The 26914-nt window shown below is 37.8% G+C and overlaps 1 protein-coding gene across 4 annotated transcripts in view; it reads right to left on the bottom strand.

Annotated features, from left to right (window-relative positions):
• Window positions 1-26914, bottom strand: part of DENND2C (DENN domain containing 2C) — an 89204-nt gene that overhangs the window by 35979 nt on the left and 26311 nt on the right. For 2 of the 4 annotated variants that reach the window (XM_024239340.3, XM_054553859.2), the window contains exons 2-6: window positions 8422-9432; window positions 6762-6898; window positions 6242-6354; window positions 5144-5314; window positions 1634-1730 (exon numbers count right to left, since the gene is read on the bottom strand). In XM_024239340.3, the coding sequence (XP_024095108.1) occupies window positions 1634-1730; window positions 5144-5314; window positions 6242-6354; window positions 6762-6898; window positions 8422-9227 (1324 nt within the window). In that variant the 5' untranslated portion in view covers window positions 9228-9432. Of the gene's footprint in view, window positions 1-1633; window positions 1731-5143; window positions 5315-6241; window positions 6355-6761; window positions 6899-8421; window positions 9433-11431; window positions 11569-24670; window positions 26290-26914 lie in introns of those variants that run through there. The other 2 variants (XM_054553864.2, XM_054553861.2) reach the window with 2 other exon arrangements.

The following is a 26914-nucleotide window of genomic DNA, read 5'->3' as shown; positions in this document are numbered from 1 at the left end:
CTTGAACCCAGGAGATGGAGGTTGCACTGAGCTGAGATCATGCCATTGCACTCCAGCCTGGGCAACAAGAGCGAAACTCCATCTCAAAAAAAAGACATACCCGAGACTGGGAAGCAAAAGAGGCTGAACTCGACTTACAGTTCCATATGGCTAGGGAGGCCTCAGAATCATGGTGGGAGGCAAAAGGCACTGCTTACATGGTGGCAGCAAGAGAAAATCAGACGAAGCAAATGCAGAAACCCCTGATAAACCCATCAGTTCTCGTGAGACTTATTCACTATCACGAGAATAGCATGGGAAAGACCGGCCCCCATGATTCAATTACTTCCCCCTGGGTCCCTCCCACAACATATGAGAATTCTGGGAGATACAATTCAAATTGAGATTTGGGTGGAGACACAGCCAAACCATATCCCCAGACAACCAAGTTAAGAATCTTGCATAAGTTTTTAAGAAAGTTCTAATGATTTATTATGAATGTTGACAATTTCTTAATTAACAATATAAGTTTTATCTAGGCATCTGAAGGATAAAACATATTTTTTTTTCTTTTTTGAGATGGAGTCTCACTCTGTCACCCAGGCTGGAGTGCAGTGGTGCGATCTCACCTCACTGCAACCTCCGCCTCCTGGGTTCAAGTGATTCTCCTGCCTCAGCCTCCTGAGTAGCTGGGATTATGGGCACGCGCCACCACGCCCAGTTAATTTTTGTATTTTTAGTAGAGAGAGGTTTCTCCATGTTGATCAGGCTGCTGTGGAACTCCTGACCTTGTGATCTGCCTGCCTCGGCCTCCCAAGTGCTGGGATTACAGGCGTAAGCCACCACGCCCAGCCAGGATAAAACTTATTAAATGACTACAAGTTGAGTACCACATACCTTCAGTCAAAAAAACAAACAAACAGATAAATCAATATAAATTATCCAGTCTGAAGAACAAAGATTGACAAATATTAAAATATCCTCAGACAAAAAAAAAAAAAGACTAATGTTTTCCTACCTACAACAAAAGAGTCTATACTGATAAATGATTATAAATCAAAGTAACAGTGATTCAATTTGTCTATGAAATTTGGTCTCAATGGTTTATGATATTTTTTCATTTATTTATTTGTTCATCCAATAGTTATTACTTGGCACAGAATTAAATAAAATGGATTTGAGAAACAACCCCTTATCTTGAAGTTTATGCTTAAGTGGGATAACAGGAAAGTAAACCAAAATTTTTATTTTTTTATTTTTTATTTTTTATTTTTTGAGACAGAGTCTCGCTCTGTCGCCCAGGCTGGAGTGCAGTGGTGCGATTTCGGCTCACTGCAAGCTCCGCCTCCCAGGTTCACACCATTCTCCTGCCTCGGCCTCCCGAGTAGCTGGGACTACAGGCACCTGCCACCACACTCGGCTAATTTTTTGTATTTTTAGTAGAGATGGGGTTTCACCGTGTTAGCCAGGATGGTCTCGATCTCCTGACCTCATGATCCGCCCGCCTCTGCCTCCCAAAGTGCTGGGATTACAGGCGTGAGCCACTGTGCCTGGGCCCAAAATTTTTAATACACATCAAACATTAAGTTATATGGGGATTCTCCTCTCATATCCTGACAGCTACAGGATAGCTGGAACGGAAAACAATCCTTACCTTTTGTCGGAGGTAATTCTTTTCCAGTGTAAGAATGTAACTTTACCTTCTTCTTCCCTCTTTTAGATTCAAATATGTCATCTATTTTCAATACAAGCTGAAAAAAGACCAGAAAAATACAAATTAAGACCAACACCCAAAAGTTTCACAGTTTGATGACATTAATCTATTAGGGATTCTTATTCAGAGAAAAGACCTATTTTATAAATAGAAACCTTTACCTTTTTGAATTTTGGATTTAAAATGATGATCTTTAATTAGATGATATGTTGTTCTAATACCAAGTTCACATAACATGGGGAAGGAAAGCGGGAAAGGATATTGGATGAACCCAGCACAGACTTTTAGATTCCTTGTCACTCCATGTCACAACATGCAGGAAATGTGGCTATTGCCCTTTGTATAGTGATCAAGCCTTTACTATTAAACTCAAGTTTTCACTTGCCTGGAGTAGGAAGTGGAACACTCATTTATCTGAAAGGCAGGGTGAGGCATAGTTATTTCTGCTCCCAGAAATTCTTCCCAAGGAGCAGATAAACACACTTAGAAAGTTTTTGTCAAAGGGAATAGTCTAAGAGTACTAACATTATAATTTATTTCAGAAATAGGTCATAAAATTAGGAGAGCCAAATATACTCAAATACAAAAACTATGTTTTTTCTTCCACTCATCAATCTATTTCTCAAGCAAGTAAAATCCAGACCATTTATTTTTAAATTGTTATATAATTGCTTCTCTCCATTTCATAAGTATTACTCATTAGAAATTTTTCTTTGCTGCTGGGAGAGATGTGTGTGTGTGAGAGAGACAGACAGGAGACACACACAGAATGCAGTAAAAAAGAGGAAAGATTTGGAGCTGATCAACAGGTACTATTAAAAGGAGGAATTGATCAGTTTTTCTATAAATACTTTTCTTTTTTCTTAAAATTCCAAGCTTTTCTTAAGTATTAGTCCTGATTTAACATACTTAATGCCTAGAATTACAAGTTAGGAACATTATATATGATAACAACCAATAAAGTTGCCTGAGAAAAATGCTCTTGTATTCTCTTTTGTCCTTGTTTCTCTAGCCATCCTGGCAATCGACAGGCAGTGAATCAGTCCAGTGCAAACCACTGTCCCCTGCCAACCATCTACCCCCCAAAAAACATGCAAGAAACATATGCTTCCAAAACACAGATTATTACCACATTTTTGGATGAGTTTGTGCTCTTAAAGATTTTTATCGCTGTAATTCAAGTGAAAAATTGCCAATGTTCTTAAATATTACCATTACAAAAAACAAATAAGAGAATCTAAAATTAAAAAGTACTAAGGGCTATAGGAAAGATGTATGGAAATAAATATATATTTGGGTTACATAATGACCCAAAATAGCATAATTATTAATTTGCATTTGAAAAGTAGAATCAAAAGTATATTCAAGTATAAAGGAAAGAGAACTGTTCTAAAACTAAGCGATAAAGTGATAAATTTAAATTTCTGTCATAAGCTAGGAAGAAGAGCCTTCTAGTTACAAGAAATACTGTAGAATATTCTTCCTAAGAAATGATGGAAATCATACTGCTGTACACACAACACAAACAATAAAGGCAGTAGGAAATGTACTCTAGCAAACAATCCCACACAGGCTTCCACAGCAGGGAAGGAAAGGAAGAGTGGGGAAGAGGCAAATGGACTAGATCAGTGAGGTGAAACTGTGAAGCACTTTCCCTTCCAGGGACAGCTGGAGGCATTAAAGGGGAAATAAATGAAAACGGACTTTCTTATAGAATGTTGTTCTAGAAGATACTCCAAAGCCAAAATTTGTATTGCATAAGGGACATCCTAAAAAGATTTAATCCAAGGAGGGTCACAGGTAGAAATGCTGTCATGGTTTGTTCCTGCCTGACAATTAAGAATTCATAATCATTTTTTTCTCCTCACTTCTCCAAAAACCTTCAGAAAAAATATTAGAAAGGGAAAAGTTAGATCCCATCACCTACAATCAGATACAGAACAAGCTTTGAGTACTTGAAATACATAATACATAAAATATTGAGGCATGAAATCGAAAGCACTGTAAAGCCTCCCTGGGTCTCATTAAACTCTATAATCCATAATTCCTAAATATTTGTTAATGCCATTATAAGAACCACATCTTAAATGCAATCCCTTAAGGTGTTTGCATTCTTCTCCCTATTAACACACAATTTGTTGTTGCTGGGCCATGTGGGAGGCTGCTTTGTTGTGCCAACATGATCTACCAGAGGATGGAGCTACTGCAAGATGCCTAGTAGTTCTTTAAGACTCTTTTTAAAAAAATATTCCTCATCATACACAGAAAGATAAACAGTTAAATTTTTTTTTTCACTAAGAGAGATCAGTTTAGCTTTAAAAAACCTCTATGTCTTTAACTTTTCACATAGTAAAGAGGCAGGGGCAGAAAACTGATAAGAATTAAAACTGTGGAATAGAATATTTCCCAAGGAACCAATCAACAGTTACTAACCCAAGAAACAGATGTGACTTTTGTTGAATGTTAAAATCAGGTACAAAAATTACATGTTAAATGAACACATATAGCTAATTCAGATGGGATTAAAGAAGGAATAATATTTAAGTGATCTGATTTCTTCATTACAGCAGAGTATCTGCATAGCATTTTGACAATCGTGAAAACACCCTGCATTACAGAAGAACAAAGTAACAGAGAAAGTTTGAAATTTTTTCATATAATTTCTTAAGTGTTTCTCCTAAAAGAAAATGTCTATTAATCAGGTGCAGTGGCTCACACCCGCAGTCCCGGAACTCTGGGGGGCCAAGGCAAGAGGATTGCTTGAGGCCAGGAGTTCAAGACCAGCCTGGGCAATATAACGAGACTCTGTCTCTACAAAATAAGTAAATAAATAAGAAAAATATATATATGTCTGTCTGCAAGTAATCTCAATTTCGTCATTTTGGTTGCATTGCTTCTAGTAGAGATGCTGTACAGACTTACTGCCTTTTCTCCCTTGAGGGAGAAGTCATTTATTTATTATGATTGCTGATAATTTCCATTCCCAAGTAATAGATTTGTTTTTTTCTTTGGAAATTTTTGCCCCAAATAAATGGCATATACTTTTTCGTTACTGAAAATCTGTAAACTCAAGCACAAAACTGAACTCACTTTAGCAATTATATGAATGAGTGAATTAGAACAACACTGAAGCCATCCTGAGAGAATGCCCTTTGATATAAGATTCTGGTGCTTCCTCGAAATAGGCAGATGATTTTAATGAGAGCTAAGGTAACTGAAGTGAAGTCCCCATCTAAATCAATTTAAAAATCCATAATGAAACTCTGGCAAAAGCCATTCATGCACTTTTGTAGCATGAGCAAAAATTTAAAACGTAACGCTGCCTTCTAAGTCTTCTAATCCCAGTAGGTCAGTTCTAACCTATTATTCATTTCAGTCTAAAGTTTACTTATTCTCATACATGGAAATGCTGAAGTAAGAGTCAAAGAATGAAAGCACTGGAGTCTTTACCCTTGGAAGATTTTTCCTTTTCGTGTTTGCAACTTCACCAGCTCGGAAAAGCTTCCATTCCGTTAAAGTGACCGGCAAAGTGGTATCTTTTGTGAGCTTTGACCGCAAATAAGCTTGTGAGTTCTTTACTTCCATAGTCTTCCGGTGAAGGAACTGAGGTTTGGGAGGGAGCTAAAACAGGAGAAGATGTACTGGTAAGATCACCTAGTTTTGCTGTTGTTGCTTGTTTGTTTGTTTGAGATGGGGTCTTGCTCTGTCGCCCAGGCTGGAATGCAGTGGCACGATCATGGCTCATTGCAGCCTTGACCTCCTGAGCTCAAGTGATCCCCCCACCTCAGCCCCTTGAGCAGCTGGGACTACAGGCACGTGTCACCACATCCGGCTAATTTTTTTTTTTTTTTTTTTTTTGGTAGAGATGGGGATTTGCCAGGTTGCCCAGGCTGGTCTCAAACTCCTGGGCTCAAGCAATCCTCCCACCTCAGCCTCCCAAAGTTCTGAGATTACAGGTGTGAGCCACTGCACCTGGCCAGCATCATCTAGTTAATGCCTGTATTATCACACAAAGTCAAAGCTATTCCAGAAACGTATTTATCCTATATTTCATTTAAAATCATTTCAAATGAAGATAACATAATTTCTTTCTTACCATTTGTAAAGAAGTTTCTCAGGTTTCTAATCCAAAGTTCCACCACAAGGTAATCAAATTCCCAGAAAACAATGGCTCACAGTTTTCATGAACTCTAGGGAGCCTTTGCTTCTAGGCGTCTCACATGCTTTCAGGGACTAGGAAAGTAATTTAATGGCCACAGGTTGATGTAGACTAATAGGGAGAGTGGGAACTATAGTAAACTGAAAAGTTCATGGCTGTCTAAAGGCATATATATTCAATTATTTTTGAAGTGTTAAAACAACAACCAAAAAAAAAAAAAGCTGTATGTTATCCCAAAAAACAAAACAAAAATAAAAAAAGCCACCACCAACATTAAAACTTACATTTCAGTGCCTCTTAGTTCTGGACCCAGTTAAATCCCCTTAATCTTTTTGTAGATACCATGAATAAGATTCTAATGTTTTCTTCAATTAATTATCTGTTTATACCTTGGGTGCTTTAAAAGCACTTTTAGAAGGTGGTAGCTTCCATGCTGAAGGGGATCTCCACATAGGTAAAGGCTGCACTGGAATATCTTCATATGGATTTTCTTTGGTGGGATCTTAAGAAATAATTTTAAAAAATGTTTACATGAACATAATTAAATGCAAAGACAACCACAGCTAGCAAAAGAAAGAAAAACCTAACTATGTTCAGCTTTCTTATTCTACATTGCTGTAGGGATGTGGGTTTCCAGATCAACAGCAATTTAAGCTTATGGGTCCAACAGAGCTAAAAGAATTCTCAAAATACTATATTATAAACATGTACTTACAAGCTGAGCAGTCTATCACATTAGTTGTAAAATTCATTAGAGAATAAAATAATTTATACACCAAAGGTTTCCATGCTAAAGAGAAAAACCTAGAGCAATATATGCTTGATTATAGAAGAAAATACCATCCTACAATTAAGCGCTTCACCAAATACATAATCATTAAATTTAATTGCAAAGTTGTCAACACCTACATATGATATCTTCATAGATATTGTCCTCAGACTGTGTGTAATAAAGTGCTGACCCAGAATTTCTTCCAAGTTCTTCACGAATCGTCTGTGAGTTCCGATTTCGAAAGTGCTGAATATCCTCAAATTCAAAGGATTTCCTTAAAAAAGGAGATATATTTTAAAGTTATATCTTTCAAAACTCTAATCTTTATTTTTTTAATTTTTATTTATTTATTTGTTTGATTGTTTGTTTTATTATTATTTTTTGAGACAGAATCTCAGCACAGGCTAGAGTGCAGTGTCACAATCTTGGCTCACTGAAACCTCTGCCTCCCAGGTTCAAGCGATTCTACATTGCTGTAGGGATGTTGCGCCTGGGATTACAGGTGCGTGCCACCATGCCCGGCTCTTTTTTGTATTTTAGTAGAGATGAGGTTTCACCATGACCATCAGGCTGGTATTGAACTCCTGACTTCAGGTGATCTGCCTGCCTCGGCCTCCCAAAGTGCTAGGATTACAGAAAATTCTAATCTTCTTTAAATTGGTATGGGAGACAGAAATAAATAAGTACAGAACTTGTGTGCAAAATTACAAAGGTGTTTTATCAGAGATTTAAGAATAATGAAGTAGGCTGTGCCTTATAAACACCATGAGAAAATTGGATGCTTGTAGCCAATCACATTCATGTTCTTCATTGGGTTCCTTTATTAAGTTCACTTCGTAAGGAAAAGTGGGGCTGAGGCCAGCATGCCCTAAATGAAGTGGAAGAATGTTACTGCTTCCCTACAGATATTTTTGAATTTAGTTTTTATTTTATTTTATTTTAGAGGCAGGGTCTCATTCTGCTGCCCAGGCTGGAGTGCAGTGAAGTGATCATGGCTCACTGTAGCCTGAGCTTTTGGGCTCAAGTAATACTCCCAAGTGGGTAGGACGACAGGAACACATCACTACACCTGGCTAATTTTTTCTTTTTTCTTTTTTTTTTTTTTGTAGAGACAGGGTCTCACCATGTTGCCCTGTCTAGTGTTTGGGTGGTCTTGAACTCCTGGCCTCAAGTGATCCTCCTGCCCCAGCCACCCAAAGTGCTGGGATTGAGCCACCACACCCAGCTCCTATAGATTAATTTTTTTTTTTTTTTTTTTGAGACTGAGCCTTGCTCTGTCACCCAGGCTGAAGTACAGTGTCACGATCTCAGCTCACTGCAAGCTCAGCCTCCCAGGTTCAAGCGTTTCTTCTGCCTCAGCATCCCATATAGCTGGGACTACAGGTGCACACCACCACGCCCAGCTAATTTTGTATTTTTAGTAGAGAAAGGGTTTCACCATGTTGGCCAGGCTGGTCTTGAGCTCCTGACCTCAAGTGATCTGCCAGCCTCAGCCTCCCAAAGTGCTGGGATTACAGGAGTGAGCTACTGTGCCCAGCGCTGGCCCAGATTCTTAAAGATATATTAATAAAATGGGAGGTGTTCTGATGCTCTTATGTCAATAGATTATCTTAGACATTACTACATTTCTACTTTTTTCACTTCTTATTTTCCTTCCACATTAATCAACACCTGCATGTTCAAATCACGGCCATCACCTAAGCTGGGAAATGGAAACTGGTTTGAAAAGGAAAAAGAAGCTCAATAATCCTGTAAGGAAAATACCTACAAGTCTTTATCTGTAGGATAAAAACATACCTTTTAGATCTTCCTCTGATTTTTCCACCGTATTTCTTTGGTTTAGGTTCCTGAGAAGAGGCCAAAGAAGATTGTGCACAAGAATTATTTTCACAGTATTTTTTGTCACAGTTTCTTTCTTTATACGGCATAACACCAGATTCGGATAAATATCTGAATGTCCTACGAGGTTTTGGCAAAGGATTTATGGAAGGTCCACATTCTTGCCCCTCAGGTTCAGAGTAAATATTTTCTAAGCTCTTGGTTATTCCGTATGAACTATCCAGAACTCTGAAGTTCAGTTCTTTTTCTGAAGAGTCACAATGTTCTAAAGCCAAATTTAAGAGTTTATCTGGCGGAAGTGCTTCTATTTTCTTCCACAGTATTTGTGAGGTATAGAAGTTTCCTGGAGGTAATGAAGTCTCTGGATGTAAGACATCTTCTTTACAGCTTTCAATTTCTTTGACCCGAGAACATACCCAGTTGGATTCTGATTCATTTTTAAAGAAGTGTGTATCGTCATATTCATGTTTCTTATTTTCATTCTCACTTTGATCATGGCTTTTGGTATCTTCATTTATATCTAGACCCACATTTTCACAGCTGGTTACATCCAAGTTTTTGCTCTTTCTCTCAGCTATAGGATTTTTCTTAAGATGGATCTCTTGGTGACAGTTATATCTCACTCCAAAGTCCTTTGGACGCCACTTTTCTGGATTAGATATACCATTAGCCCTTCCTTCCCATTGAGAAATTTTTTGTTTGATGTTTTTGCAGTGACTTCTTGACAGTGTCTGAACAGCAGTACGAGAAAAACCAACATCCATGTTCCCAACTGGGTGAATGACAAGTGATGAATCTTACAAAGGTTCCATTACAAGTAAATGTGAAATATTGTATTCTTTATCCTGTCAGAATCCAAATGATTCCAGTATTTTCCCTTCATGTTTAACTTGTAAATCTCTTTGTAAAAAGAACAATTTTGATCAGTGATCCTTGTTGAAAATGGCTACAACCTGATCTTAAATAATCCTGTTAAAATGACACAAAAATATGTTAACACATTTTATAATTTCCTAATTTAAAACTCCACTAAAACATTGCCCACCTATCCCTACATAATTCATATACATTGCATATGTAAAAACGTACCTGTCATCTATTAAGTAATTCAACTACATAAAGGCACTCCTAAGATGGTGAGATAATAATACTAACAAAACATTATTTGTGGTATTTTTCAAATTGTCAGCTTTAATGTTCTGCCACATTTAATTTCCTAAAGTTAGGTAGAATAAGGTTTTAGAAGAGATTATACATAGTAGTATACAATATTTTTGTAATAAATTAATTCTTTTTTTTTGAGACAGAGTCTTGCTCTGTCACTAAGGCTGGAGTGCAGTGGTGGCGATCTTGGCTCACTGCAACCTCTGCCTCCTGGGTTCAAGTGATTCTTCCACCTCAGCCTCCTGAGTAGCTGTGACTACAGGTACGTGCCACCACACCCGACTAAGTTTTTGTATTTTTCATAGAGATGGAGTTTCTCCACGTTGCCCAGGCTGGTCTTGAACTTCCTGAGTTCAAGCAACCCACCCCCTTGGCCTCCCAAAGTGCTGGGACTACAGGCATGAGGTACCACACCCAGGCATAAATTAATTCTTTATGAAACCTTCTCTTAATGAAACAAGGAGCATACGTATACACAGAATTACATCTCAAAAACCCCCCAAAATTTATGTATGTCCACAGCAAGAGCCAGTTAGCATGGAAACATACCAATAGCCAACTTCCTCCTCCTGTCCTACGTTGATTAATAATATCAGCCCATCACATAGCCTATTTCAACTTTACTATTAGCAGCACAGGATTCCATATACACTAAAGACAACTCAAGGTGCCCATTAACTATCAGTTGCCTTAAAATGTAATAACCTATTTGATGACTGGACTTCCCACATCTATGCTACCACACCCTTGACCCAAATCAACACAAACACTTACAGCCACTGTCACACTCCTTCCTTTCACACAGAGCTTCATTCAGGCCCATAAACCATTTCCTTATATGTAAGCTTCAGCAGAAGACTTTTCCTACCAACTGAGTAAAGACCTGATCTCAAGTTCTACTGTACACTAGTTAAAAATAGCAGTTGATTCAAAACTTCCTGAGGCAGGGATCATCCTTCCTTGAGTTTTGTCTGTGTGGCCTTGATTAACAGGCAGGAAAATATCTTAGCCCAGCTCTGTCAGTACAGCTGACCAAAACTGTTACATACAGAAAGCACACAAAAATGTTATTCTTGGCAGAGCAACTGCTAACTAAGACTTCCATCAACTTTCATTTAAATCATTCCTATGTACAAATTTCTGGGAAAACCTGCTTTGTCAGCAAACAAATTTTGTGATAGTCTGACGAAAAAAAAAAAAAAAAAATCCAAAAAACTTTAAGAAATTAAGCTCATGTGGAAGAAAAAAAATAACTATACCCAAAGCCCAAAGCACCAAAACTGTTGCACAGAACTCTTGATAAAAAACTAATGCATACAATTTAAAGATCTAATCTGCTACTGTTGATTATTAAAACTGAAAATTATTTTCTTGCTTCTGGTATTTATAAGGAATTCCTAGGATTTTAGGGTGTCTTTGAGACTCAGGTTTTCTTCACTATAGACAAGATAGGACTTTTTTCTTCGGCTCTTGGGAAGCTCCTAGAGGTTTTTGGTGGTCCTTGTTAACCCTTTCTTTATTTTTCTCTGGTTAATGTGTCTTAAGTGTGAATGGCTCAAATTGAGGAAAAGAAAATGAAAATTGTCAGGGCTAAAAAAAAATTTTAACTTGAAAATTACTGGCAACATGGCTGGGTGTGGTGGCTCATACTTGTCATCCCAGGACTTTAGGATGCTGAGGCAGGAGCATCACCTGAGGCCAGGAGTTTGTGACCAGCCTGGGCAATATAGTGAGACTTCATCCCTACTAAATAAATAAATAAATAAATAAATAAATAAGATTAGCTACACATGGTGGCATGTACCTGTAGTCCTAGCTACAAGCTGGGAGGCTGAGGCAGGAGGACTGCTGGAGCCCAGATGTTGGAAGCTGCAGTAAGTTATGATCACAGCATTGCAATCTAGCCTGGGTGATGGGGCGAGACCCCAACTCAAAAAAAAAAAAAAAAAGGTAAAAGTCAAGTGACCGGCAATAAATGGCTAAATCTACAGAATTCACACACAAATATAAATGATGTGTACTGATGGTGTTTCAGTGAAACAGAGTAGCACAGCAGGGTAAGACTCTCCTAAAATATGTAGGTATTTACTTTCTCCTAAATGTATGCTTTAATACATGATAGCTTTCAAAAAATGAACTATTTCAAAAATAAAAACACTTTAATGAATTTTAACTAGATCTATGACTGTTACTGATAACACAGAAAATCTTTCTTAGAGCTGATTTCACAGTTCCAATTTTTGCCAAATTAACTTATACCCTTTATAATGTGGCTTGCCTGTTCTCACATACAGGTTGTGATTTTGTCCCATCTAAAAATAAGAGTTGCTGTCCTCATGTGTTTTCTTACAGAAACCTCACATCTGTCCCTTTAACCTAATTATATTCTGAGCCACCTTGCTCCTCAGCGCCTCCTCTCCCACGGCTCTCCTAGCCTACGAGACCTTATTCATCCCATTCCTCATCTTCCCAGTTTCTTGCCTTAACCTCCATTATTGGTGGACATCCTAACTCCTAAGTGCTGGCCCAACTTTCAAATCCTAGATCTCTCCCAAGATTTGTCTTTTGAAAACTTCCTAAAGCCAACTTATTTGCATACTTGTCCTAGAGACTGCTTTCGCAAGCTTGCTTTAACAGTTCTAACAGAAACAGGTTGAGAAAATCTAACAGTTTCAACAATTTTAAAAATCATTTTGTCTTTTAACAGCACGAAATGAGTCAGAGACTTTTCCAGCTATTAAAAACTATTGAAGTCAGGTAGGACTCACAAAAAGAGAAGGTAGAGCACACATAACCACAATGGACAATCTCAACAAAAGAAACAACAGCGGTCATTCAGTTCCTCACCTGAACAATAGAAGTATAAACATAAAAACTCAAGCATGATTTTTTTCTTTTATGAGATGAAGTTTTGCTCTTGTTGCCCAGGCTGGAGTGCAATGGTGCAATCTCAGCTCACTGCAACCTCCGCCTCCCGGGTTCAAACAATTCTCCCGCCTCAGCCTCCTGAGTAGCTGGGATTACAGGTGCCCATCACCACACCCAGCTAGTTTTTTATATTTTTAGTAGAGACAGGGTTTCACCATGTTGGCCAGGCTGGTCTCGAACTCCTGACGACCTCAGGTGATCCACCCGCCTCAGCCTCCCAAAGTGCTGGGATTACAAGCGTGAGCCACCGCGCCTGGCCAAGCATGATTTTTAGAAGCATAATCAAACAGCATACTTAGAGATGACTCTTAATCATGTCCCTTTCATTTTCTATTGCTCTTCTGTGTATTTATTTTCATCCAAGAAATATACCAACTGCAGTTTATCAGCTTAAAATATAATTTATAACATAACCTATCATATATAGATTTCTGTGTTTTTAACATATTAAGAGAAACCAATCTGAATTCACTCCAGTAAATTAAATTCTCTTTGGGAAAGAGGATACTGATGCTCTATTTTACTAATTCAAGTCTTGGATAGGGCAAGTTTCTCACTCCAAATCTTTTAAAATATTTTATTTGATTAGATATAAGCATCTGGAAAAATAACTTGGAAGAATTTGGAACATTCTAAAACCTGATTTACAAAATAATGAAGGGGTACACTGTAAAAATAGTGAATTTTACCTTAATTAAAAAGAAAACTGGCTGGGCGCGGTAGCTCACGCCTGTAATCCCAGCACTTTGGGAGGCTGAGGTGGGCGGATCATGAGGTCAAGAGATCGAGACCACCCTGGCCAACATGGTGAAACCCCATCTCTACTAAAAATATAAGAAATTAGCTGGGCGTGGTGGCACGCGCCTGTCATCCCAGCTACTACTCAGGAGGCTGAGGCAGGAGAATCGCTTGAACCCGGGAGGTAGAGGCTTCAGTGAGCCGAGATCGCGCCACTTCACTCCAGTCTGGCGACAGAGCGAGATTCGTTCAAAAAAAAGAAAAGAAAATTTATGAAAGGGACCAGGGAAACTTCACTTCTGACCATGATGGAATAGCTGAACTAGGCTTGCCTTTCCCACATCAATAACTATAAAACTGGAAAAATATATAAAATAAGTGCTTTCAGATACTGGATAACAGACAGCTTAGGATTGTGATCCCTGAAAGAAGAGAGGAAAATGAGGCAGGTCCTATGATGGCCCAGCTTTCTCCCTGGAGACTCCGGAAAGTAGGGTCAGGAGGGGGAACCCAAATAGACATGGCAACCTTACTGAGTTGAGGATAATGAGATTGGAATATGGAGAGACTGAGGCAAATGGAATTTTCAGGGCACAGTATCAGAAAAGAGAGCAACATAGAGAAAAAGCTCCAGAAATCCACATACAGTCCCCTTGAATCTTTGGTTGAATACTAAGTTGCTAATGCATAAGGTAATACTACATGAGGCTAGACAACAAACAACTAGTGGAGAAAGAAAAACTATGGGGGATTTTTAAGCTAACCCAGGGTTCACCAGCTCTGGGAAACCTTCAAAGTTCAACAACAGAGGAGCAACCTCATTGAATGCCCAGGTAATTCAGTAGAGAAACAAGAGGTCATGATTTACCAGTAGACTGAAATTAACCCTAGAGTAAAGACTATCTTAGAGCCACCCTAACAAGGATTAAGTTGATTCTTATGAAATTTAAGTACTCACAAAAACAAAATTCAATAACTTTTACATGAAGACAACTAAATCCAGATACTCAGCAATGTAACATTTAAAATGTCTGGGCACAGTGGCTCATGCCTGTAATCCCAGCACTTTGGGAGGCCAAGGTGGGTAGATCACCTGAGGTCAGGAGTTTGAGACCAGTCTGGCCAACATGGAGAAACCCCAGCTCTACTAAAAATACAAAAATCAGCTGAATGTGGTGGCACATGCCTGTAATCCCAGCTACTTGGGTGGCTGAGGGAGGGGAACTGCTTGTACCCAGGAGGCGGAGGTTGCAGTGAGTCAAGATTGCACCACTGCACTCAAGCCTTGGCGACAGAGCAAGACTCCATCTCAAAAAATAAAAAAATAAAAAATAAAATGAAATAAAATGAAATAAAATAAAATGTCCGTCATCTAATCAAAACTACTCAACATACAAAGAAACCTGAAAATGAGACCTATATCCAGGAAAAAAATCAATCAATGGAAGTAGAACCAAGCCAGGCGCGGTGGCTCACGCCTGTAATCCGAGCACTTTGGGAGGCCAAGGTGGGCGGATCACGAGGTCAGGAGATTGAGACCATCCTGGCTAACACGGTGAAACCCCATCTCTACTAAAAATACAAAAAATTAGCCGGGCGTGGTGGCGGGTGCCTGTAGTCCCAGCTACTCGGGAGGCTAAGGCAGGAGAATGGCCAGAACCCGGGAGGTGGAGCTTGCAGTGAGCTGAGATTGCGACACTGCACTCCAGCCTGGGTGACAGAGCACGACTCCATCTCTAAAAAAAGAGAGAAAAAAAAAAAGTAGAACCAAAATAATACAAAATAAAAGAAATCGAACCAAAACAACAGACATGATGGAACTGGCAGACAGGGACTTCAATTCAGCTATTATAAATATTTTCATAAATTTGAAGGAAAACATGAACATAAGTAGAGTAATGGAAGATATTTAAAAAAAAGACAAATAAAACTTCTGGAGCTTAAAAATATACTATCTGAAATGAAAAATTCACTGCATGTGTTGAATAGCAGATTTTAGTTATTTTAGAAGGAATGACCAATAAAGTTGAATAAGTAGCAATAGAAACTGTTAAAAAGACTGAAGCACAAAGTAAAGAAAAAAAGCTAAAACAAAGACGAAAAATAGAGCTTCACTGGGACAACATCAAGTGGTTTTGCTTTACCCTACATATAACTGGAGTCACAGAAATGAAGGGGTCGGGAGTGGGGACAGAGAACAAATATTTCAAGTAGTAACAGATGAAAATTTTCTAAATTTGATGAAAACTCTAAACCCAAAGATCCAAGAGGCTCAACAAACCCCACACAGGATAAACACAAAGAAAGCCACAAGGAAAACCATAATCAAGTTGCTAAAAACCAGTGATAAGGAGAAAATTCTTAAGAAGTCAGAGAAAAAATATATATATACAGGGGAAACAAGGTAAGCCAGAAAACAAGGAAAATTTTTGAAGTGCTAGGGAAAAAAACCAACAACTGCAAATCTAGAATTCTAGACACAATCTTCAAAATGAAGGTGAAATAAAAATGCTTTCAGTTAAACATAAGCTGTAAAAATTTGTCAACAGCAGGCCTGCATTCAGAGCCAGTGACATAATTCATGAGTCCAAGTACAAATTGAAAATGTGAGGTCCCTGTTCAAAAGGCAGTAAAAGTGCCTTTAAAGGTACACATAAAGTTTTTTCTTTTCTTCTGCAGCCTTGCTTTCAACTTGTGGGTTTTTTTAAATTTTCTATTAACATTGTTTGTTTTAAGTAAACAAAGAAAATTATGCTATTGCAGAAATTTTACATTTATCTGTATTTAATGCCCATTTTAAATGCAAATATCAGCACATTTAACTCATATGCAGGATCACGTAAAAATTTTAAAGTTTTTCAAGTTGAAGAAAAAATGATACCAGATAGATATCTGGATCTAAAAAAGGAATGAGGAGAACAAAAAATGGTACTTGTGGATAAATATACAAGGCATATTTTTTTCTTATTAATCTCTTTAAAAGATGACTTGACTAAAGTAAACATAATAATGCACTGTGAAATTTACAACAATGTGGAAATAAATGTAAGACAAGGGCATAAAGGTAGGAATGGAAAATTGTGTATGGTGTTGTAAGTTTCTCTAACCCACAATGGAACTGAATTAAAAATCACTTTATGCTGGCGCGGTGGCTCACGCCTGTAATCCCAGCACTTTGGGAGGCAGAGGCAGTGGATCTTGAGGTCAGGAGTTCAAAACCGGCCGTGCCAACATTGTGAAGCCCCGTCTCTACTAAAAATACAGAAATTGGCCAGGCGTGGTGGTGCCTGCCTGTAATCCCAGCTACTCAGGAGGCTAAAGCATTAGAATCGCTTGAAGCAAGCGAGGTTGCAGTGAGCCAAGGTCGCACCACTGTGCTCTAGCTTGGGCAACAGAGTGAGACCCTATCTCAAAAAAAAAAAAAAGAAAGAAAGAAAGAAGGAAGGAAGGAAGGAAAGAAGAAAAAAGAAATCACTTTATACATGATATGAAGTGGTACTTTATATATAATTTGAAAGTGATGTGTTAAAGTTGTGTTATAAACCCTAATGAAACTACTAGAAGAAAAAAAAAGGAATAGCTAAGAAGTCAACAAAAAAAGATGAAATGGAATTCTAAAAAAAAATTGATGCCAAAAAAGCAGGGGAGTTGGAGGGGGAACCCTAAGAATGGTAACAACAATAATGAAAAACCCACATGGAACAAACAGAAAATGAATAGCAAGATGGTACACTTAAATCTGACTATATCAATAATTATACTGTATATAAATAGGTTAAGCTCTAAGTACAAGGCAAAGATTATCAAACTTAATTTAAAAAGCAAGACCTAACTCTATGGTGTTCATAAAAAAATGCACTTTGAATACAAAGAGATAGATCTGTTAAAGAGACATAAACAGTAAACACTATCATAAGAAAGCTGGATTGTCTATGTTAATATCAGACAACGTAGACACCTGAGCAAGAAGTAACAGCAGTGATAAAGAAGGACATTACAAAAAAGATAATAGGTGCAATTCATCAAGAATACCTAGCAATCCTAAATGTTCATGCACCTAATAAGAGTTTCAAAAATGTAAGAAGCAAGAAAATATCAGAACTAAAAAGCCACATGGACAAATCCACAATTTTAGTTGGGGATTTTAACTTTTCAACAGTAGTTGATAAAACATATAGACAGAAAATCAGTAAATATATAAAAGATTTCAATATCAGTATCAATCAACTTGACTTAATTGACATTTTAGAACTTTACTCAACAAACATAAAGTACATACTCTTTTCTTTCTTTTTTTTTTTTTTTTTTTTGAGACAGAGTCTCACTCTGTTGCCCAGGCTGGAGTGCACTGGCACGATCTCGGCTCACTGCAGTCTCCACCTCCTGGGTTCAAGCAATTCTCCTGCCTCAGCCTCCCGAGTAGCTGGGACTATAGACGCATACCACCAAAAATACTCTTTTCAAGTGTACATGAAACATTCACCAATAGACCATATGTTGAGCCATAAAATAAGACTCAATAAATTTTAAAAGACTGACATCATACTGAGAATGTTCTCTAGCCCAAAATGGAACTGAAAGAGAAATCAGTAACAAAAAGATATCTGGAAAATCCCAAATTATTTGGAAATAAATCTTTTAAAATAAAAAAGTTTAAAAACAATAAGTGAGGATACCACTTCTTGATATTTGAAACTGGAACATGGCCGGGCATGGTGGCTCAAGCCTGTAATCCCAGCACTTTGGGAGGCCACGGCGAGCAGATCACCTGAAGTTAGGAGTTCAACACCAGTCTGGCAAACATGGCAAAACCCCACCTCTACTAAAAATACAAAAATTAGCCAGGTGAGGTGTCATGCGCCTGTAATCTCAGCTACTGGGGAGGCTGAGGCACGAGAATCGCTTGAACCTGGGAGGCGGAGATTGCAGTGAGCCAAGATCATGCCACTGCACTCCAGCCTGAGTGACAGAGTGAGACTCCGTCTAAAAAAAAAAAAAAGAAAAGAAAAAAAGAAAAAAGAAACTGGAACACACTTTACCTCATAAAGTTTCAAATTACTATTTTAAATTTCTCTCTAACTGGGCACGATCGCTCACACCTGTAATCCCAACACTTTGGGAGGCTGAGGAGGGCGGATCACTTGAGGTTAGGAGTTCGAGACCAGCCTAGGGAACATGGTGAAACCGGTCTCTACTAAAAATATAAAAAGTAGCCGGGCGTAGTGGCGTGCACCTATAATCCCAGTTTCTTGAAAGACTGAGGTAGGAGGATTGCTTGAACCCAGGTGGTAGAGGTTGCACTGAGCCAAGATCACGCCTCTGCACTCCAACCTGGGTGACAGAGCAAGACTCCATCTCAAAATAAATAAATAAATAAATAAATAAAATATATAAATATTTAAATAAATAAATAAATAAAATATATAAAAATATATAATATAATATATATAAGCAAATCAAACCCATAAATAAATATACAGAAAGGATAACAGAATGCAAGGTTGCTTTAACATTAAAAGTCACCATGTTTATGGGATAAAGAAAACTATGTAACTAGTAATTAGAAAAAGCATTTGAAAAAATTTACACTTTCAGCAAATCGGAAATAGAAGAGAATTTCCACAATCTGATAAAGTATCTATAAATAAAAAAACCCACTGCTGATATCACAATAAGTGGTAAAGACCAAATACTTTTTCCTTAAGAATGGGAAAAAGGCAAGGATGTCTCCTCTTACCACTTTTATTCAACATTGTAAAAGAAGTTTACAAAGGCCAGGTGCAGTGGCTCATGCCTGTAATCCTAACACTTTGGGAGGCCAAGGAGGACAGATGGCTTGAGCTCAGGAGTTCAAGACCATCGTAGGCAAAGTGGTGAATCCAGTCTCTACAAAAAATACAAAAATTAGCCAGGCATGGTGGTGCGTGCCTGTAGTCGCAGCTACTTGGGAGATTAAGGTGGGAATGGGGAAGGACTGCTTAAGTCTGAGAGGTCGAGGCTGCAGTGAGCAGACAGAGTGAAACCCTGTCTCAAACAACAGCAACAAAAAAACATAATGAATAAGGCAAGAAAAACTAAGTAAAAGGCATGGAGATTGTAAAAGACGTAAAGCTGTTCTTTTTTCTGCAAACAATATGATTGTAAATATAGGAATTCCTAAGAACTCTATATTACAAGATATGAGAATTCATAAGAGAATTTAGCAAGGTCTCAGAATACATGGTCAGTATAGAAGAATTAATTGTGCCTCTACACACTAAGAATAAACAACTGGAAAATGAAATTTAAAATAACATATACAACAGCATAAAAACATGAAACATTGGCCAGATATGGTGGCTCACACCTGTAATCCCAGCACTTTGGGAGGTCAAGGCAGGCAGATCACTTGAGGTCAGGAGTTCAAGACCAGCCTGGGCAACATGGTTAAACCCTGTCTTTACTAAAACAAACAAACAAAAAAATACAAAAAAAAAACTTAGCTAGGCGTGGTGGTGCACACCCGTAGTCCCAGCTACTCAGGAAGGCTGAGGCACAAGAATCGCTTGAACCCAGGAGGTGGAGGCTGTAGTGAGCCAAGATCATGCTACTGTAACTCTAGCCTGGGCAACAGAGCAAGACTCTGTCTCAAAAAAAAAAAAAGAAAAGAAAAGAAAAAGCAATACTTAGGGATTCAAGATGTGTAGATTGAAAACCACAAGCTAATGCAGAGTAAAAAATAAAGAATAACTACATACACAGATATTATACATTAATGTACTGGAATATTCAATATTTTTTTTTTGAGACAGAGTCTTGCTGTGTCGCCCAGGTTGGAGTGCAGTGGTGTGATCTTGGCTCACTGTTGCCTCAACCTCTCGGGTTCAAGCAATTCTTGTGCTTCAGCCTCCCAAGACTGCAGGTGTATGCCACCACACCTGGCTAATTTTTATATTTTTAGAAGAGACTAAAATGTGGTTTTGCCATGTTGCCCAGGCTGGTCTTGAACTCCTGGCCTCAAGTGATCCGCCTGCCTTGGCCTCCCAAAGTGCTAGGATTACAGGCGTGAGCCACTGGGCCTGGCTAGGAATATTCAACTTTGTTACTATAAAAAATTATCTCAAAATCGATCTATAGATTCAACGCAATCCCTAGATTGTTGAATCTGTAGATTCAACAAAATCACAGCGGGCTTTGCTGTAGAAATTGACAAGTTGATTTTCAAGTTTATAAGGAAAGGCAAAGAATCTAGATTAGCCTAAATAATTTTCAAAAAGAAGAATAAAGCTGGAGGGCATAGACTACCTGATTTTAAGACTTATAAAACTGCAGTAATCACAACAATGTATATTAGTTGACAGGATAGACAAAAGGATCAGCAGAAGAGTACAGAGTCCAGAAATGAACCCACATATATATAGTCAATTGATTTCCACAAAGCTGGGGAAAGAATAATCTTTTCAATAAATGGCATTAGAACAAATAGGTATCTATCTGGAAAAAAAAAGAACCTCAACCTTTACCCATAAAATTTACAAAATTTAAGTTGAAATAGATCACAAACCTAACTACTAAGAGCTAAAACCACAAACTTTCTAGAAGAAAAAAATCTTCATGACCTTGAGGAAGAAAAAGATGTCTTAGGACACAAAACACATTAACCATAAAGAAAAAGAATGGATACACTGGACTTCATCAAAATTAAAACCTTCTGCTCACTTAAGACATTGGCTTAAAAATGAAATGGAGCTGGGTGCAGTGGCTTACACCTGTAATCCCAGCACTTTGGGGGGCCCAGGTGGGAGGATCGTTTGAGCCCAGGAATCTGAGACCAGCCCTGGCAACACAGTAAAACCCCATCTCTACAAAAAATTTTTTAAAAAATTAGGTGGTCATGGTGTCGTGCATCTGTAATCCCAGCTACTTGGGAGGCTGAGGTGGGAGGATCGCTTGAGCCTGGGAAGTCAAGGATGTAGTGAGCGATGATTACACTACTGCACTCTAGCCTGGGCAACAGAGCCAGACCTTGTCTCAAAAAAAAAAAAAAAAAGAAAGAAAGAAGAAAGAAAAGAAAGAATATACAGACAGAAAATCAGTAAATATATAAAAGACTTGAATATCACTATCAATCAACTTGACTTAATTGGCAAGAAACAAAGAAATAAATGGCAAACCACAGACTGGGAAAAAATATCTGCAATACAGATATCTGATGAGGACTTAAATCCAGAATAAACAATTATTACACTAAAAAAGTCAAACAACACAACTAAAATATGAGTAAGATTTGAACACTTTACAAAAGATTTATGAGTAGCCAATAAGCACAATAAACCACATGAAAAGATGCACACCATCCTTAGTCACCAAGACCATGCAAATTAAAACACAAGATTCTAAAATTACACACCCACCAGAATGGCTAAAATTTAAAATGACAATACAAAAGACTGGAGCACCTGGAACTCTCAAATATTGCTAGTGTAACATGGTGCAACCCCTTCGGAAAGCAGTTTCTTACAAAATTTAACATATGATTGCTATATAATGTAGCCATTTGGCCAGACGCGGTGGCTGACGCTTGTAATCTCAGCACTTCGGGAGGCCGAGGCCAGTAGATCACGAGGTCAGGAGTTTGAGACCAGCCTAGCCAACATGGTGAAACCCCGCCTCTACTAAAAATACAAAAAATTAGCCAAACATGGTGGTGGGTCCTGTAATCCCAGCTATCTGGGAGGCTGAGGCAGGAGAATTGCTTGAACCCACGAGGTGGAGGTTGCAGTGAGCTGAGATTGCGCCATTGCACTCCAGCCTGGGCAACAGGAGCGAGACTCCATCTTGAAAAAAAAAAAAAAAAGAATTTTTATTTCAGTTATTGTATTTATCAGCTCTTAATTTTCTATTTCTTTTTTTTCTTTATATTCCCATCTGTATTTTGAAATACTCCATCTCTTCATCCATTATATTAATTTTTTTTTTTTTTTTGAGATGGAGTTTTGCTCTTGTCCAGGCTGGAGTGCAATGGCGTGATCTCGGCTCACTGCAACTTCAGCCTTCCAGTTCAAGCAATCTGAAGTGCTGAAATTACAGGCATGAACTACCTGGCAACCACTGCCTTTTTAATTCTATCAATATTAAGCTGGAAAGAGCATGGCTGCAGTTTCACATAGTTTGGGTTCACCTCTGTAATCAACTCTGGCAGGGCATTACTGCATAATATGTGGGACTGCATAATATGTGGGACTACACAATTTCTTTGTATCTCTCCTGTCCTCCTTCAATGCTGCTTTTGTAGCAAAAGCTGGGAGAAAGAGGACACAGCAGATAATTCCTGGGCTAAGTGGTTTGTTTTTCCATTTGAGATTCTTCCAGATTCCAATCTACATTTCAATTTCAACAATTTACACCATTAACTAAGGCTTGTTTGATTTTCCCTTGGCTCCATAAAGTCTTACCATCTATGTCAGAGCTACTTAAATCCAGATCATGTGCTTGTCCCAGGTGTAAAAGTTCCTGTGGCCCTCTGCTCATTTATGAGAGGCTATTTTTACTTTGAAAATCAGTTCATGAAAGTTTATTTGCATCCACTGCTAGTCACTAGCCCCAGAGAAATATATGATATTTATTTTGTCTAGAATGTTCTTGTTACTACCAGAGCAAAGGTATTTTTACATCCTTCTACATCCTAAATGGAAGTCTTAAAATAATCGATGAAATAAAACAGTGTAGAATAGAATATATCAGAGTACACTGCATGTAAGTACTGCCTCAGAAGTGTTTGTTTCAGGGGCGTGTGTGTGTGCATGTGTACATTGTGACCATGGTGAGGTATGGTCAGAAAATTGTGGAAAGTGTCTGTTCTAGAGACATTAAGGTCCACTTCAGTGCTAAGCAGGAGTTCAGAGAAAAGATGCGAGGACACGAATCTTTAAAGAAAATAGTCTACAGCTAGATCAACTTCATGCACTGAAACTGTTCAGAAACCCGAAGGCTTTTACACATCAACACAGAACAAAGTCAGTCTCTGGAAAAATACACAAAAACATAAATTTTTTTTATGTTTTATCACAATTTAACACAAAACACAATTTTAACATAATAAATAACTGCTGTTAAAGAGTAAAACACATGCAGATATTTTAATAACAAACAGCCTTTGATTTTTTATTAAAGCTATTTAATAGTTTGAGTGCCTGCGTACTATGTCTCAATTTGTCTCGATTTGTTGCTTATTGATTGCTATTATTAGCTTGAGAATACACAGAAATTCTGAAGAGAGAATATGTTCCTTTTATGTTTGGCTTCCTTAAAAAAAATCTTTCTAAAATCTCTTTTTTAGAGAGCAGGAAAGAGATAAGAAGATTCTCTGAAGGTAGGAAAGCCATTCCTAGGTGAACGGAATAAATCACTTTGGCCGGGCGTGGTGGCTCATGCCTGTAATCCCAGCACTTGTTGGGAGGCCAAGGTGGGAGAACTGCTTGAGCCCAAGAGACCAGCCTGGGCAACATAGCGAGATCCTTTCTCAAAAAAAAAAAAAGAAAAGAAAAAGAAAAAAAATCACTTTGAACTCAGCAATTAGAGGCAATACTAATATAATGGCAAAACAAATATATAGCTGATACAGTTTGGATATTTGTCCCCTCCAAATCTCATGCTGAAATCTGATCTCCAATGTTGGAAGTGGGGTTGAGTGGGAGGTGTTTGTGTCACAGGGATGTATCCCTCATGAATGGCTAACTGCCCTCCCTAAGGTAACAAGTGAGTTCTTGCTCTATTAGTTAACACAAGAGCTGGTTATTTGAAAGAGCCTGGCACCTCCTCTCATCTCTCTTGCTCCCTCTCTTGCCATGTGACACGTCTCCTCCCCCTTCACTTTCCACCATGATTGTAAGCTTCCTGAGGCCTCACCAGAAGAAGATGCTAGGGCCATGCTTCTTGTCCAGCCTGAAGAACCATAAGCCAAATAAACCTCTTTTCTTTATAAATTACCCAGCCTCAGGTAATCCTTTATAGCAACGCACAATGGACTAATACGATAGTCAACAAATATTTATGAAACAATTGGGAAAAGCCAACTGCACAGTTTTAAACCTATTTTAAAATGTCACAGGTACACAGAACTTGTGTTTTTATGATGCACACAAAAATATGATCATAATTTTGCCACTAAACTAGTTTCTGGTATAAATCATATATATCATATATATATACACACACATATATATAAACATATATATATATACACACACATATATAAACATATATATACACATATATAAACATATATATACACATATATAAACATATATATATACATATATACACACACATATATATATATATACACACACATATATATATATATTTTTTTTTTTGAGATGGAGTCTTGCTCTGTCACCTTGGCTGGAGTGAAGTGGCACAATCTCAGCCCACTGCAACCTCTGCCTCCCGGTTCAAGTGGTTCTCCTACCTTAGCCTCCCAAGTAGCTGGGATTACAGGCACATGCCACCACACCCAGCTAATTTCTGTATTTTTGGTAGAGACGGGTTTCACCATGTTGGGCAGGCTGGTCTCAAACTCCTGGCCTCAAGTGATCCATCCGCCTCGGCCTCCCAAAGTGCTGGGATTACAGGTGTGAGCCACTGCACCCGGCTAATAAAATTAAACAGGTAAATAAATATTTCATGGTGTGCAAGAGATAAGATAAAGTCTATACTCCTTAATATGACATATAAGGTCTTTCACCCTCTAATTCAAGCTTTGACTCTTGCCACTTGCCTTACTCACCAGCTACATATTTTCCAATAATGCCAAATGATCTGGAACTATTAGCAGTCCAAAGTTAGAATGTTCGAGTTACAGAGTTCAAATACTAACAGATTTGGTTCTTGGTTGTATATCATTAGTCAAATTAACCCTTCTAAGCTTGTTTTCTTATCTGTCGAATGATCGCAATGTTTACAGATAATACTTACTGAGCACTTAATATAAGCCAGGCATAGCTCTACTAACTTTATCCATATTAACTCACCTAATTCTTGTAACAACCCCATGAGGTAGATACTACTGTTAATCTCATTTTACAGATAAGGCAATGAGGCACCAAGAGGTTAAGTAACAAATACATGTCTTAGCATCCTTTGGCACAACAGATACAGATATTTATTTTATAAGGTTGTGAGGATTAAATATCAGATAAAGTAAATAAAACGTTTAAGACAGTGACTGGAATATAGTAACTGCTCAATAAATGACAGGTACTATAAATTTCTCTCTGAATACACCATGTACTTTCAAGATCAGTTGAAAGTTTTTCCATGAAAGCTTCCTTAGCCCTTTCCCCAGAGTTAATCACTCCTTTTGTGTGCTTCTATTACACCTATTTGCATATTGTTATACTTTTCCAATTCTGAATTTGCCTTACAGCAAATACCTGTGTATGTCTTCGCCATGACCTCAAGACTCTTAACACTCATTCTTGCTGGAGACACTTAGAAAAAGAGGAAAGTCAGGGATAAGACTGAAGGGGAGGTAGTATGAATAGTGACAAGTAAATGCTTCTGCAATGCTGTCTTAGAAGACCTAAAGTAAACCTCAAACTCAGAATGAACTTGTTACAGCAGTGGATGCTAAGGCTTGTGTCAGGGAAAAAAATGAACAACATAAATTCTGCTCAGGAAGTTGGGTGGGAACTTGCACTATTCACATTATTTGGTTTTTCAATTTTCTATTACATTAACACATTATTTAATTGAAAGCCTCAATACATTTTTAATAAAGCCCACAGGAATATATCTTGCATAAGATTCTTCATTAAATGTGGCTAAAAATATTTTAAAACAAATAATAAAGGACCAGACTAATAGGGGGAAAAAAGTGTCAAACAGGCTTCTACTTTTCAAACCTCTATCATCTTGTTGACTGTTCCTTGAATAACAAATCTTCAAAGCAAGCACATACAGGATACCAGCCTTTTATCTCACTCCTATCAGAGGAAACAGCCTTATAAGTAACTAAAAATGGTTCCCAAAATAACAAAGAAACTTTAAATAAACTCCTAATATTGCTTATAACACATAATATAAATTTCTCAGCCATTACTGTGCCTATTGGCAAATCAAGAAATATGTAAGATTCTTTAAAAAAATAAATTTAATTCTTTAACAGTTCCATCAAGTCTGTTGAGATATTTGTCTTGGAAATTTTTTCAGGTTTTTTAAAATGAAAGAATGAAAAATGATAGCTGACATAATGCAGATCATATTCAGAATTTTGAGGCATAAGCCAAAGACTTAGAATAATGCTAATTTCATGATTGTGTTATGTGGTTGGTTATCCACACTATTCATAAAACCTTCCAAATGACTACAGTTCCTTTTCTTTGCTGCTTACTGATTGTAATGGGTACTACTGGAGGGTTTATTTGCCACAGCTACATGACCTTAGGTGTTATCACCATAACTAATCCAATGGTAATTCCTGTTAGCTCCACCTTTAAAACAAATCAAATTCCCACCACTTACCATCTTTACTGTTAACACACTAAACCAGGCCACCATCACTTCTTCCTCTCTCATTTTCTATTTCTAGTCAATTTTCACCTTCCGTGTTCATTCTATCTAAAATAAAGCTCCTTTTCCA

This window comes from Pongo abelii, chromosome 1, assembly GCF_028885655.2.
Source record: "Pongo abelii isolate AG06213 chromosome 1, NHGRI_mPonAbe1-v2.0_pri, whole genome shotgun sequence".
NCBI lineage: Eukaryota > Metazoa > Chordata > Mammalia > Primates > Hominidae > Pongo > Pongo abelii.
The sequence above is the reverse complement of the archived record's forward strand: the minus strand, read 5'-3'. Positions and strand labels throughout refer to the sequence as shown.